Here is a 15,144-nt window from a genome sequence, read left to right on the forward strand (position 1 = left end):
AACCACTGGTTTCTGTATAATTTTTTAATATGATAAAATCTGTATAATGATGAAACATAATTTTTGTACAGTTTTTTGATAACCTTATAAATCAGTGGTGAAATTTGTGTAATCATGAACCAGTGAGTCCCAGATAGCTGCTCATCATTAGAGAAGCATATTTTTTAAATTCTTAGGACCCAAGAGCATCATGTTCCGTACCTCCTTCCCCCCTGCTGGAATCAGATTTCATTACAGTAGTAGCATGAGCTTTGGTCTTCCTCTGGTGTTTAATTATTCCAGAATAGCACCTTAAAGCAACCGGATTTTGGCCACACACTGGAATACTCTGAGTACATTATAGAAATACGGATGGATAGGTCCCACCCTTAGAGATTCTGATTTGGTCCTGGGTGTGGATTGGACATTTTTAAAAGCTCACCAGTTGATTGTAATGTGTAACTGGCTATTCTAGCCAGTTAAAACTAGCCAGTTAAAACTGTTAACTGGCTAGAATAGTGTCTACTTACCCTCAGCAATACAATGATTTGAAATGTAATTAAAATAGAGCCAATTTACAAAGGACAATTGCTGTGTAATATCAACAATATTTTTTTTAGGGTACCACATAATTCAATATTTTTTAGAACTTAAAGTCATAAAACAAGTTGTTTAATAAAGGCAGTGTAGTGTAGTGAAGTAAGATAATGTTAAATGACAAATGTTTCAGAAATCACAGTCACGAGGAATAAATATCACATTTGCAAGAGGACACACCTTCGGCACTCACAGCTGAACGCACTGACCAGACTGACCCTCGGCGGAAGGAATAATTCCTGTGGGAAGTGCTAGAGGTGCAGGAGGGACTGACGGACAATCGTCGGGATGCCAGATTGGTGACTTCTTCTACTAGCAAAGAAAATGGGGAACATGAACTTTGGTTTTAAAGCAAAATGGGTTATCATCACAATGATAGTTGTTCTTGCATCACAAGTGTATTCTGCTCTTGGAGCATAAAGCTTAAGTAATTTAGAATGTGTTTAGAAAAGAAAAAAAAATTATAGAAAGACAAAATCCCTCCCAAAGCTTCCACAAAAGCAGGGCAAAGAATCACTAATTTTAGAATGCTTCCTAAGTCATTTTCTGATACCAGCCAACCAAGTGTATGCACTTCTGAAGGTTGAAGGTAGTTAATAGGCTAGCCCCATTTTTAATGATGAAAAAAATCACTTGCTACTACTTTAATAAACACTCTAGATTCAGCTGTTCCCTGAATCACAATCACTGCTTGGTCCTTTCTCATTTTGGTTCATTCCATGTGGCTAACACCCTTCTCTTTAAACAGGCCAACTGTAATCATTTAGAAAATGAAAACTCTCTTTCTTTGGATAGTGTCAGGTGGTGAGAGAGAGACAGAGAAAGCATATCACCTCATCTCACATAAAATTATCAATGTTTATCTCAAAGCAAGTCCTTTCCCTTCCCTGTGACTCAGTCCCTGAGAATTCCCCCGTGTAGAGGGCACCTTCTTCTTCCGGCTCTGAGCTGGGTGTGCAGGTGGGCTCGTAGCAAGCCTCCTGGGTGATGGGGATGGCGGTGATGAGGCTGGCTTCTCGGCCAAGACGTTTCTTCTCTTCCTCCTGTTGCAGGTTCTTTAAGATGTGTTCTGCCCTTTGATGGGAGCGAGACACAGCCCGGGCTGAAAAGGATTTCTATGGAGACAATGAAGGCAAGGTTATTTAATAGCAATTCTTTTATAAGCTCACAGGCATAAAGAGTGATCCACTGAATTCCACAAATGTGCCACTCTGAGCTCAGGGAATGTTCATGCACCCATCACCTGCTTTCCTGGGGATTTACTTGTTTTTCTACCAAAGTCCCAGGTTGGTACAACTAAACTACTCCTTTTTACCCAATCAGAGTAATTCTTCAAGAATATTGGAAATTTCTGAAAAAAAATACTATTTTACTTTTAGAACTTGGGGTGATATCAATGATTCACTCTTTAAACATTAAAATTAAATAGTTTTAATGCTCTCTTTCTGATATTTTTGAATGGGTTTTAAACGAAGGCCATTTATTTCATAAGGTTAGTAAAAGAGAAAGGAGGAGGAATGAGATCTGCCTCTCATATAAACCAATTACTTAAGTGATTTATTTCATTTTTTTAAATCTTAAGGATCTACCACAGTGTAAATACATAATATTTGCGTATAAATACAGTGACACATGGTAAATACTTAACAATATTTGTAGACACAAAGTTACTGATGGAGATTATGAAGTGTTTCGGTGTCACAGGTTGAATGTAAAATTTGACTCTGTTTACCAGTAGGAAAGGCATAACAGATAAGAACACAATAAAGGAGAAAACTTCACTCTGTGTAATGGCCATTCTGTTTGTGCCTGCCTCATGACACTTATGCTGAGACCAGGTCCCAGAGCTGTGAGGAGCAGGGACGTGACCACTGGAGTTCTTGGTTACTAATAAGAATGAATGTCCAGATATAACAGTTACTCCATACTTTGTTGTTGCCAGTGCTCATACAGGGTTTCAGAGACAGATAAGAGGTGCTGGTCATTGTCCTAAAGGGCTGCAGTCACAGAAGTCCCCTTTAAGTAGGATCTTAACCTAAGACCAATGGTTTCCCACAATGAATGGCATGACAGCCATTTAGAGCGTTTGATGGGCCCAATGGCAGAGTATTTTCAGTCAGAGATTAAGATACTTTATTATGATAAAGTAAGTAAAGAGTTGTGAAATGAAAGACAAAGAACTGAATACAGAACCAGGGGATTTGATATCAAATTCATTGTGAACTTGGAATAAAGAATGTGCTTGGCTCATGAGTCAGCCACCTGTCTGGAGGGAAAATCAAAGATCCTTCTGACAGGGGTTAGGATGACTAGATGACTACACATATCAGGGTGAGAAAAGGGGTGCCTTTCTGTTTGGCATGAAAACCATCAGATGCAAAAGCACTATATGCAGAAGAGTTAAAATAAAATATTTTTATGGGTAGAGCTCAAAATAACAGTTCCTCAAGGAAACTACAAGGACTAGAAAATATATGTGTGACATGCAAAATGTTTAACCTAACTCCATATATTCAACTATCGTTTTAAAAAATCCTTCCCTGAGGGCACATTTGTTGATTTGAGACAGAGAGAGAAGGGGAGAGGGGGAGGGGGAGAGGGGGAGAGAGAGAGATCAATATGAGAAAGAAACATTGACTGGTTGCCTCCTGTACTCGTCCTGACCAGAAACCAAACCCACAACATCAGTATGTGCCCTGGCGGAGGATCAAACCTCATGCACAGGATGAGGCTCCTTCGAACAAAGCCACACAGGCCAAGGCTTAACTAACTTTTTAAAGAAGTGAGAATAGAAACAGCAAAATGATGTGTTGTTTTTTTCCTTTTGCCATTTAAAATGGCATTTAAAACATAACACTAATTAGAATAAAGAGGGCACTTTTCTATTCTATAGGATAAGGGTAAAATGATAACCTTCCTGGGGATATTTTGTGAGATGTATCAAATATATTTAATATTTGTATACCAATTGCCCTAAATCCCATGATTTTCTAATTATGAGTTTGTGCAAAGAGATTTTTTTCTATTTTTACTTTACTTTGCAATTTTTCTACATTACTCTGCTAATACAGAAAATACTACTCAACAGGTAAAAAAAAGGTCTTATTTTGAAGATTCACTTTTCAAAAGGCACATGCACTTGGTTCTTGTTTACAAATAGACTATGTTCTGAACTTAACTGTTCATAAACTGTATTACATAGGGCAGAGATCTAGTAGAGTACTCTAAGGTCTGAGGTCTCACTAGTGTTATTTACGAGGATGACACAAGTGATTGACAAGATGAAGGACAGACTTGGGTTGAAATAAGAAAACCAGAGATGCCAACTTTTTTCTTATTCATCTAGGACCAGAATCATTAAATTTGGGGTAGCTTATGCATTATAGGTTGAAAATGTTTGTTTAATAATAAAAAAAAGGCAGAGGTATTACCTATGGCCAAGAAAGCAATGCCTAGTAGCTTTATAAGGTGACAGCTGCTTTGATTATAAAACAAAACCGTGTTGGCTTGGAGACCCGTGAATGCTCATCCAGATGTTGCTTCCTTCTCCTCTAGTCATAAGACAAAAGACCTTTTGTGGCTGTATTTTTGTGTTGTTATTATATTCTTATGACCAAAAAGTGAATAAACTATCTAACACATTCATTGTTCTCCTCTCTTATAGGCAGACCATGAAGCCTGGTGAAGAGAAAGTGCCTGTTACTCACAGACTGGTCTTCGTTGATGGGGTCTTGGACACTCCCGCTGCACTGAGGGACCCAGGGCGGGTCGAACATTGGGACGGATGGCATTCCAAGCACTGGCGAGGGCAGTGTGAAGTTTATACTGGGAGGCGGGATCTGTTAGTTGGTATCAGAAGAACGATGTCAGTAAGATGGAGTCTGAAGTATAAATTTGACAATCTTATAGAGCACGGGATGTTATAGATCATAGGATGAGCCTCTCTGGGCCTCAGTTTACTTGTTAAGAAAATGAAGGGTTTGAACTAAGTGATCCCAATTTTTGTTAGTCATCCCATCCTCCAGAAAACATCTACCTGTGTAGCTATAGCAAAGTGTCTGGATGATTACATACCAAATTTTTAAGTGCTTATCTCTGGGGATAGTAGTGAGATCTAGAGGTTTATAGAGACTTGACTTTCTTACTCTATGTTCTTCCATAGTTCAATTTTTTAACAATAAGAATTCATTCATATATGAGTTAAGTTCCCTTAGAAGGGGAGAACTCAAAAACCCAAATTTATTTATACAAAATTGTATATTTATTCTTACATGTTTAAACTTCAGTCACCTTCAAAGTACTCTCTATTTGATGCAGTCTACCTAACAAGATTTTTTCCACTGCTCAAAACAGTTTTTGAACTTCTTGATTCTGATGCCTTTTAGCTCATTTGCCATTTTTAGTTTCATGTCTTCTACATTGGCAAAATGTTTCCCTTTGAGGACTTTTTTCATCCGGGGAAACAACAACAACAACAACAACAACAAATGGTCATTTGGGGTGAGATCAGGTGAATAGGGAGGGTGGGGCATGGGGGTTATGCCAATTTTGGTCAAAAACCACTGAACACTCAGTGCAGTCTGGGCAGGTGCACCTGTAAATCACCCACCAGGAACTGGGCAATTGCCCTGAAAGAGTCTTCAAAAAAATTCACTAAAGCTGAATGCAGCTTCTCACACCACCGCAACTTAAAAACTAGTACACTGATACAGATGGGTTCCTAGAACATCCACCTAGTGGAGGAAGCTTGTACTACAAGGGGACCACCCTCCAGAAGCTAATTCCATTTTGGGGGGGTCCCCTCTTGTGTATCATTAGAGAAACAAACAAAAGAAGCCTCTCTTGAGCCATATACTGCGAACTTGAGGTTCAATAAATTTCCACAAGCCTTGGGTTGGTTTTGCTAATCTCATTCCCATGTGGGAAGGATCCCTCACCTTAAAAATCTGCTGTGCTCCCTCCTCCATCCGGGGCCAGACCTGATAGCGAAACCTCCAGAGTGTGTGGAACTTGAGGACGGCGTTCAGCCTCTGCACCGTCTCGGGGTGGTGGAACTCGGACATGAGCATGTCAGACACGGCCTCGGGGACTTTCACGGCACACAGCAGGAACATGGCAGCTAGAGACAGTGAACAATTCATCAGCTACACACCTTTTCATTTTGCCTGGTTCTTGGGCATGGAGAGAATGAGGAATTGCCCCTATTTCCTTAAACTGACTCCTGAGCTCATCAAACCAGGCCACCAGCATTGTTTCAGCCACTGGAAACCAAAGATCCCCATCCTCTGGGCCACCCACAGTCTTCTAATCTCAGGGGCGAGGGCAGGGACAGCATGACACTTCACTAGAATAACTCATTCTGTGCCATGTTTCCTGTGAATGCCAGAGAAAGCAAACAAACAAAGGAAGTTGCATGTTGAAATATCCTTCTTAGGAAATGGCTAGAGTCATCTCATCACAACCCTGGGACAATATATAAAAATGTGAGTTAAAAACTGTCTCAGTTACACCAGCTGTGTTAAAAATAAAATCCAATTGATAGACTTCATTAGAAACTTCTACCCTTCCTAGAGACAGAAGAGGCTGAGAAGCTGAAAGAAACTTTATAAACCACAGTACTATTACTATTTCTTTAATTCCAGAAAATACAAATGTCAATGATAAAAAGGTTAGGTGTCGTACGTTATAAAGCGAATGACCAATGAGATATATAAATATACTCTACAGCACAGATGAAGAAACCAGTGGCAACTATAAAAGCATAATTTAAAATCTCCCTCGTCTTTTCCCCACAGTCTCAAGCCATCATTTAAATTAGCTCAGCTTTTGTGTTGGGGGCTTTCAGAATTTATTTGAGCATTTCTTTTCCTGGACTGGGTCAGAAATCAGTCAGACTCGGCCTGGGTCAGACTTAAAAACTGGACTAAGTCCAACTTAATCTGGACTGGATCCAGTGTGAGGTCTCGGGTGAATCAAATTTTGTTTTATGGCTGAAAAAGTAGGCAACCATACCAAAGATAATCCTGAAGAACAGTGGTCACAGTGGAGAACTTTAGTCATCCTATACAAGCTCACTGAGGTATCCAAGAGGAAAAGTAGTCTCAAGGAGGAAATAAATGTTCCCCCTCTCCAGCTATTGGTGCCTGGGCTGAGACACACAGGGACACCCACTCACTCTGGAGCCCAGACGGTATCCTGAGAAGATGGGCAGAAGTCGGCAAAAGATAGGCATGTTTATCAGAGTCATGGTTCCCAGAGCTCTGTCTGTGGTGCTGGCTGAGAGAGGAAGGCAAAATTTCACATCGTCCCTTCCTTTACAAATCCAGATTAGCAGGAAAAAAAAACATTGATTATTGATCTTTTCTCTCCCGGAACAGCCTGCCTCCTTCCTTTTTGTCTGTCTGTGTCCTGAGAATTTGGCTAGCCAATCATCAGGTTGGGGGTCCCCAAAATACAGCCAGACAGAAATGAGTTCTGCTCCACTGAAGGCTAGGTTTCTACTGTGGTCAGCTTTCAGGGGAATTGTGTCTTCTTTTGGTTAACTTTGGGCAGATCTGGATCTTGAGAGACTAGTATCTTTTATACACTCTTTGGCGCCCCTCTTGAGTCCATTGGGGCAGTTCAGTACTGCCAGAAATATTTTCTCTTTGTCCTGAAACCTGGCTAAAGCCTGACAAGATACACATATGAAAGGATTTAAACATATTTTTTAAAGTAACTCTACCTTCAGAAGTTGGCCAACTTGGAAGCTGATATTCAGAGTCTCATAAAATAATTTTTAGGCCTTCTTCCCTAAGCTAAAATAAAACTATATACCAGGGGGGTGGGCAGAAACATTCTGAAGCCACCGTGAAAGGCTTTACTGAAACATTCCAAAGAAACACAGCCCTAAATATAGAATATAGGAATCGTTTGATTCCCATCTTAGTTGGAGATCTTCCTGTTATAAAAAAAACCAAACTGAAGATAATGTATTTGGATGGATGAGTCAAAGTCTTGATATTCAAGTTGCAACCCAATTTTTTTAGGAATTAAAAACAATTGTACTTGTCTTAAAAATGGAGTCTTTACAGGAACAGAAGTATGGATTTAGAAACAATCCAAAGCCCACCTATCTTTTTTTACCAATCCCCAAACCTCCAGCATTCAGCTAAATAGGCTTGCAGATAGTGTTAAAAATCTGGATTTGTAACAAACTAAAGTTGTTCTTGAAGAAATTTGCATCCTTTCTCTGTGCTTTTGAGATATAAATGTTCTATCTGGTTTTCTCTTGGAATCCAGAGCCATTCTTCAAATACAAATTCTGGGAGGACATTCTTATCATCAAGAAGGAAGCTATTAAAAATATGTGAATGAAACATCTTCAAAGTCTTTTCCACAAATATTAGTAAAACCTTTAGCCACCTGAGCAGGTAAATTTAACTTATTACATAAACTAGAAACACAATTGGATACAACTGTTCTTTTAAAAACTAGTGGTTTTTTCATTATGATACCCATCTCATGGATAAAATTTGAAAATGAAAACGGTAAGATCTCTGTGTCTTTCTGTATGTCATATATGTTGTAGATGTATGGTATTTTTTTTACCTTCAAATGGTATTGCCAAAATTAATTTGTAAAGATCTCAATTTAATTTGCTTAAAAACTAAGCATTCGCATAAGTCGAGTACAACTTGGAAACATAGAAACTACCCCAAATGTCTTTCTAGTTCATGTGGTCTAGGTGACTCCTTGGTAAATAAAAGCTACTTTTGAGACAGCATAGGGTCTTGGGCCCAGGAGTGAAAACTCAAGTTGCCAGGAAGCCAAATTGATACCAGGCAGTCAGAAGGAACTAGGAATAAACTGATGGCAAAAATGTTGCCATCCCTCCATGTCTTACTAAAAAAGGCAGAGGGAGATGATTTTACCTTCCTTCTAACTTTCTGCTTGAACTACTGACCCTCATGTGCAGTTGATCAGGGTTTGACCCCTCTACAACTTGACTTTAGGGTGGCGGCAATGAGCTGTGCACCATCTTGCCCCCACACCGCAGTGGGAACAGAATTGCCAGGCAACACAGCTAGAAAAGGAAGTCATCCAGCTCTCAGGTAGTCAATTCTGCAAGCCTGCCTCTCTCCAAATCCCACCTTCCTTTTGCTTTTTCAACACTTGATTTTTCTCTGTTAATGCACGTTGACTCTAGCAACTATTGCTGAATCTACTGCTGAGGCCATAGCTGCGTGACAAAAATCCCCGAAGTTTCTTACTAGGGCAGATTTAGAATCATTTTAAGTTAGGTAATAGAATTGCTTAAGATGACTTATTGTCTGAACAAGAAGGAGTCTGTGCCATACCATAGCACATGCCTCATGCCGGGATCAGCACCTCTGTGTCGTAGCAAATCCAAGAAACTAACAAACAAGTGAATTGGCTACTGTTCTTTCAGGTACATTCTTTGATTTATCTGATACCAGCTGGTTCAGCTCATGGGGGCCCCCGGCTAAGGCATATACTTCAGTCTCTCAGTATTATCCTCCTCACAGTTACCACTGCAGTCTCCCCGGGGTGCTATGTTCTCTCAGAGGTCTTAGATGCATGCCCACAGCCATCAGCAGAACATGAGATGGGCTCACCGTGCTTAGAGAAACAGCAACGAGATGAACAATGAGATGAACAGCAAGAACAATGCTTCCACCGATCCGACTACATAACCTGCAAGTTTCACAATGAGGCAAGAGCAACTTAACTCTAACAGCGACTGAGAGTGGTGCTAATACCAAATTTCTGATCAATCCCTCAAGTATGAGAAGATGACGAAGAGGAAGAAAGAGTTAAATGAGTTAAACAAGGAGGCCATTAGACTGATGTGGCTCCAGTGTCGTGGTGGTCTACGAAAGCAAACCCAAATCTATGCCTGGACATGTGTCAAGGTTACAAACTGGTACTCTAAGTACAGCCAGTCACAAACAACCAACCAGGCTTTGAGCCACAGTCAATTGACAATTGTCTTACTTTGTTGCTGTCCTTTCTCTATACAAGCCTCTCCCTGAGTTGCAGTTGGAGAGCTTCCCAACACTTCTGGTTTGCACTGCCCAAGTTAAATTGGTTTTTGTTCAAATAAAGTCAAAATTTAAAAAAACAAGGTTTCCTGGATACAAATGAAAAGTGCAAAGTGCGATTGGTATCGTCCTTTATGTGTGATGAAGGTAACATGTAATATATACACACATGCTGCCAAACATATATATGTCTAGTGTATCAACAAGGGTCCTGAGAAACTTCGAAAGTTTTACCTCTGGAGAAAGGGACTGAGAGTCTTGGGGAGAAGAGTGATACTGTTAGCTTCATACACTTTTGTATTATTTTCACCATATTTTGCAATTAAATAAGTACATAAAACTAAAGAAATGTGTTCAAAAGCAGAAAAAAAGGTGAAGAATCCACACTTTGCATCAACCATTTACTAGCTATGTGTCTTCAGACATGCCACTTAAATTTCAACAAATCTGTTTCGACATTGTAATCTGGATATGGAACATGGCTTGCATAAGATTTAAGAAAGTGAATGAGGGTGGTTCATGGGAAATCAAACAAAAAGAATGTTATCTCTTGTCAAATAAAGTGAAAATGCAGATTCAGGGGAAAACTATTCTCTATGACTTGGTAACCCCCTGGGACAGCGCCGCGCTCCTGTGCGAACCCAACCGCACAGTAGGATGAAGCGTGCACAGGGGAGTTGGGCCTGCCTCCCTCTACCGCACAGCTCCTCCCAGAGTTCTAGCAATTGCTGTCCATCTGACCTAGGAGCGAAAGTGGGAGGAATACATCTCTCTCCTGTTTACACACCGTGATGCATGGCAGCAGGACCAGGGCCAAAGGCGGTCTTTCCTTACCCGCTGCCCCAGCCATGTGCTCATCCATGCTGAGCAGGAGCTCCCAGGCAGCTGGCTGGATGTCTCCGTACATCTCCTCCGTCAGAATTGGTGCCGCCTTGATTAGCAGAGATAAGGGAGCGGGCGACAGGCTCATCACCTGGGGGAAAACGGAAAGGGAAGCTTCAAATTTCTGCAGATTCAAATGCAGATACTGATTGTTCTACTTCCTTTAAAACGTTCAGTGCCACTTCCCTTTCGTCTTCCCTTAAATGACCTTAAAATGCTTTCTAAAAGGGAGCATGTTTATTGGCACAGTGTATAATAAGCTTTGCATCTTATGAGTTGGTGTGTAATCAGAAAAAAATCATGCTAATGTTATGATGCTTTCACCATAAAAACTGCTTCTGCAAACACTTAAGGAATAAGCTGTAGAATAAATACAGCTCTATGAGAAAAAAAGTCTCCGGTAACATATCTGTGCTAAAAATCCCGATGGACTTTCCAAGCATCTCATTTTCCTTCTTATTAGAGTTCATCTCCACTGAAAACTGTAAGTAGCCTCTAATTTTCAAAGGAACTCTATTAAGAAAGTTCTTTTTCTAACCCAGTGTGAATGCAGATGGCATTTTCCTGTGAAATCCTATTATAGGTTGTGGTTACTGCCCCAGAGTAGCCCACAAAATTTATCCAGCAAGTCTAGGTTTTTAACTATCATTTTAAACGCTTTCCAGAAAAATCGTAAAAGCTTTTTCCCCCTGGGGATATGTATTATGATTTAGAGCTCAGGTTGTAATAATATATCAAAGTGTCCATCATGAATAAGTAGGTAAGTGCACTGTTCTATTTAATCCGTGCAATAATCCTTCGAAATGGGTCTAGTGTTATAATCCCCATCTTCACAGGGATTGTATCTAAAATGAGAGAAATTATGTAACTTTTGCAAGGACCAGGGCCAGAGCAGCAGATGTGGGATTTGAGCCCAGACTGTGTCATTTCAAGACCTGTGAGCACCCCTGCCACCCACTGGTGGGAGGTTAGCACCCTGGTGTGGAGAGAGAGGGAAAAGGCACAGGCACAGCCAAGCTCCCCAAACTCTGTCTTAGTGGAAGCTTGCTGTCGAGCAAGGAGGGATATTTTCCATGCACACTTGGTGGCACCCTTGCTCACCAGTTACAGGGACCATCACGCTGGCACCATGCCAGCTGGCATTGCAACTCCCAAACTCTAGCCAACAGACTCTCTGGAGGCCCCTCCCTGTTCCGGCTCCATGACTGTTTCTGCTCCGGTGTCCATACCTGCAGTCTGATGTACTTCAGCATTCCAGAGTCCTTCTTCCCTTCCAGGTTGGCATCTGAAACTCTCTTCTTCAGAGAAGGTGTCCTCAGGCACGACTTATCTGAACACTGACAAATACAGGAGATATGTCCTGAGAGGTGTGGAGCTCCCTCCAAAACCAACACTGCTATTTCCAAACCCTGATTCTCCAAACCACCATCTTCATGGGATGGGAAAGATGGCCTCAGGCCTGTCTGTGGCTCCATACTCTTCGAAAATTAAAAGCAGTTAATTGTGTAATAAAAAGTTTAGAGATATGTAGCAACAAATTCATCTTTATCACTGAGGAAACTGGGAACCAGAGAGGTGAGTTAACTTGATCAAATTGTAAAGCTGGTTATTAGCAGAATAAGAAAAGGAACAAGGACCTCCTGACTTCCATTTTAGGGCTAATTTTATTTCACCAAGCTGTTTCTTTTAAAAGGTTAATTCAGTTAAAGTCCACTCCACCTAATAGTCTCTTCACAGTGTTGGATGTTAGGAGTTAACCATTTGGTCACACAAGAATGAAAATATTTCAGGGAGGAGAGTTAGGAAGGAAAGATAAAAGACTCATTGGGGAAGAGTGAGTTCATAACATCTATCACCTGGGCCCAAGTTGCATATGTAAATTGGCTTCTGTGAAAAAGCAACCTGTCCATTGGAGGCAGCAGTTCTTCCAAACTGGCCCCTCAGCCAGGGTCCAAGAATGGGCCAACTCATCCGTTGGAAGCATGAAGGAGACTGTCTTCTCCTGACTCCCAAAATGCCAAGGAATGGCGTGGACAGAGCAGCCGGGAGAATGATGGGCCCTAATGGTGTGGGGCCCTGTTTATTTGTCCTGAGTCCAGGTTCCCCTATTTCTGTGCTGCAGGAGGGCTGTGCAAAGAGGGATCCATTCCTCCACATGAAATAAATGCTCATTTGTTTGTCCAGGGCCATGTCAGTGAAACACTTTCTCCCTCGATGCCAAAGGGAAAAAAATCCCTGAAACCCTTAAAAAATTTGAACAGTGCTTCACAGTGTTATAGATGCAGATATTTTGAAGGAAAAGGCAAATCTGAAAGTACATGCATGTTCCAAGAAAGTCTTTTAAAACTCTGACAAAAAGGCCCAAGACAACACATCTATTATGAGACTGGTATGGAATGAACTTTTTAAATGAATCTACTTAGAAATGAATCAAAGACTTTGCTGTGTTTTCTGAAAGTAAAATCTTGGAGGCACACATTTGGGAACACACATATGGGGAGAGAAAACCTGCATTTTTTTTCTATGAATAAAAAATGGTATACAGCACCAACATCATGCCTATTTTTTATAATTTGAAAACTGTTCCAAAATTATATATGACCATCATTTTCCATATAAACAGGGGTGGAGTTGGCTTCCTTTTTAAGAAGTTATTTTAGAAGTGGCATCTCTCTTTTATTCTACTTATAAAACAATACATGCAAACTACAGACTATCTAGAAAACCCAGAAAAACTATGAAGAAGAAAAAAGATGCCTAAAACCCCCAACCCAGTGATGGCCCCCATCTCTTTCCCTTCATCATCTTCCCCCCTATGCACCTTAACACCACTATGGGGACGTTCTGTATGTGGTGCAGCAGCTGAAACAATTCAACTCACTGCGGTCTTGGAATCAATATTCCCCAGGTAATTACAATTATTTTCAAATGTGTTTTTTTGAATTTTGTAAATATTTCATCCTTTTCTCCTTTAGCTGGATATTTTGTCTTTCTTAGGGTTACTTTTGCAGAAAAAATTCTTTGATTAACTCATAGGACTTTTAACGAGGGAGGTGGGCTAGTCACTCCTGACTGATCTGCTTATGCTTGACAGACAGATATGATGGGTCCCTGTTCCATGGACACTTGGGTGTGCCATGTGAAGGTCCTAAAGTCCCTCCACTGCTGTGACCCCTAGCTCAGACTAGCAAGGCTATTATCAATTGCTTTTGCTTTGGTAAATTGGTGTGAAACTTGGTTAGAAAGGAACTAGGAACTGGAGGGAGGAGGAGGCTGATTCTGAAGGTATCGACTGGTTATTGGTGACTCTTGGAAGAATTAGAAATTTTAGTGAACTGCAAGGTACACATGGGGGTTGGAATTATAGACCAAGCAGGGAAATAGAAAGAAGCCTGAGACCAGTAACTCAAGACCAAAGGCCAGAACTTATTACTAATAGAGGACACCATTTGTTGTTGAGTTAGTCTACCAGAGGAAGCACAGTGCCAAGGGTTGTCAGGGATATTAGGGGGATACTTGCTGGGGGTGGTGTAGAAACTGAACTGCTGCCAATGTCTTCTCTACACATGTCACAGACGTGCACATCACACCTGACTCCCTGCCTTCTCTCCTCATCTTGACCACCCTGGATTAAATTTACTATGCAAAGCCGATCCTTCGATTGGTCAGGGATTTATCACTTGATATGTCTGGATCGAAAAGACAGGAACTGGGCCCACCAAATGCCCATCCTAGGAGGTTAAGGGACACTGAGTCTGATTCACTTTGTGATGGTGGCTGGGGTGAGAAAAAATGATTGGGGTTTTCAGCTGAAGTACATGATGGAAAAAGCAGCAGGAGCCGGTTAGGGGACGGAGATGACTGGGCAGGTGGAGAAGATGTGGAAAGCAGCAGAGATGAGAGACCACATCTGTCCTGAGACGCACAGCCGCTGTTTCTCATTCCTTAAGGCTTGGCTGTGCTTCCCATCTGTCCCTGGTTCTGAGAGAGTCCGACAGTCCCTTTGAAGAAACATTCTGATCACTTGACTACATTTCAGTGGGTTTCTGTTCCTTACAACAAAGAATTATTAACTAGGGAGGCATGAAAATTATTTTAAGTAAAAATTTTTATTTACCTATTTAGCAATTCAAGTAACTCATTTATTGAGTTAAACATATGCTGGGAACTGAGCTGACTTTGGGAGACGTGCTGAGGGGCAGAGCACCCATCACGCTCGCCCCTCACAGCGAGTGCATGTACCGGGGGAGCCAGAAGTCTCCCCTCCTCACCCCTTACCTCTTCAGGCTGAAAGTAACGAAATAATTTTTATCTACTCCTTTTTTTCATCAGTAAGCTCTAATTGAACACTTACCATATTTTTCCACGTATAATGCACAGTTTTTTGCCCAACCTTTTGAGGGAACAATAAGCATGCACATTATACATGGGTGGTACTAATTCTGTATCTACATAAATGTTTTTAATTCTTTTATTTATGTTTATGTGTTGGAAGTGTAACTCTGAAAAGCAATGAATGATACCTGTGTGCAAAATAATACCCTGGAATATGATAATCAGTTTTATTTCTAAATATATATAAATAAAAAACTGAATTATAAATTAATACAAAAGATTTTTTTCCCAGAAAGTTTGGACCAAA

The 15,144-nt window shown here is 40.8% G+C and overlaps 1 protein-coding gene across 3 annotated transcripts in view; it reads right to left on the reverse strand.

Annotated features, from left to right (window-relative positions):
• Positions 1–15,144, reverse strand: part of UNC80 (unc-80 homolog, NALCN channel complex subunit) — a 180,608-nt gene that overhangs the window by 61,529 nt on the left and 103,935 nt on the right. For all 3 annotated transcript variants that reach the window (XM_037166055.2, XM_037166053.2, XM_037166054.2), the window contains 6 exons: positions 11,732–11,839; positions 10,455–10,593; positions 5,514–5,695; positions 4,284–4,415; positions 1,505–1,691; positions 757–888 (listed from right to left, as the gene is read on the reverse strand). In XM_037166055.2, coding sequence (XP_037021950.2) covers positions 757–888; positions 1,505–1,691; positions 4,284–4,415; positions 5,514–5,695; positions 10,455–10,593; positions 11,732–11,839 — 880 coding nt within the window. The remainder of the gene's footprint in view (positions 1–756; positions 889–1,504; positions 1,692–4,283; positions 4,416–5,513; positions 5,696–10,454; positions 10,594–11,731; positions 11,840–15,144) is intronic.

This window comes from Artibeus jamaicensis, unplaced genomic scaffold (genome assembly GCF_021234435.1).
Source record: "Artibeus jamaicensis isolate MK-2021 breed Jamaican fruit bat unplaced genomic scaffold, CSHL_Jam_final contig_1015, whole genome shotgun sequence".
NCBI lineage: Eukaryota > Metazoa > Chordata > Mammalia > Chiroptera > Phyllostomidae > Artibeus > Artibeus jamaicensis.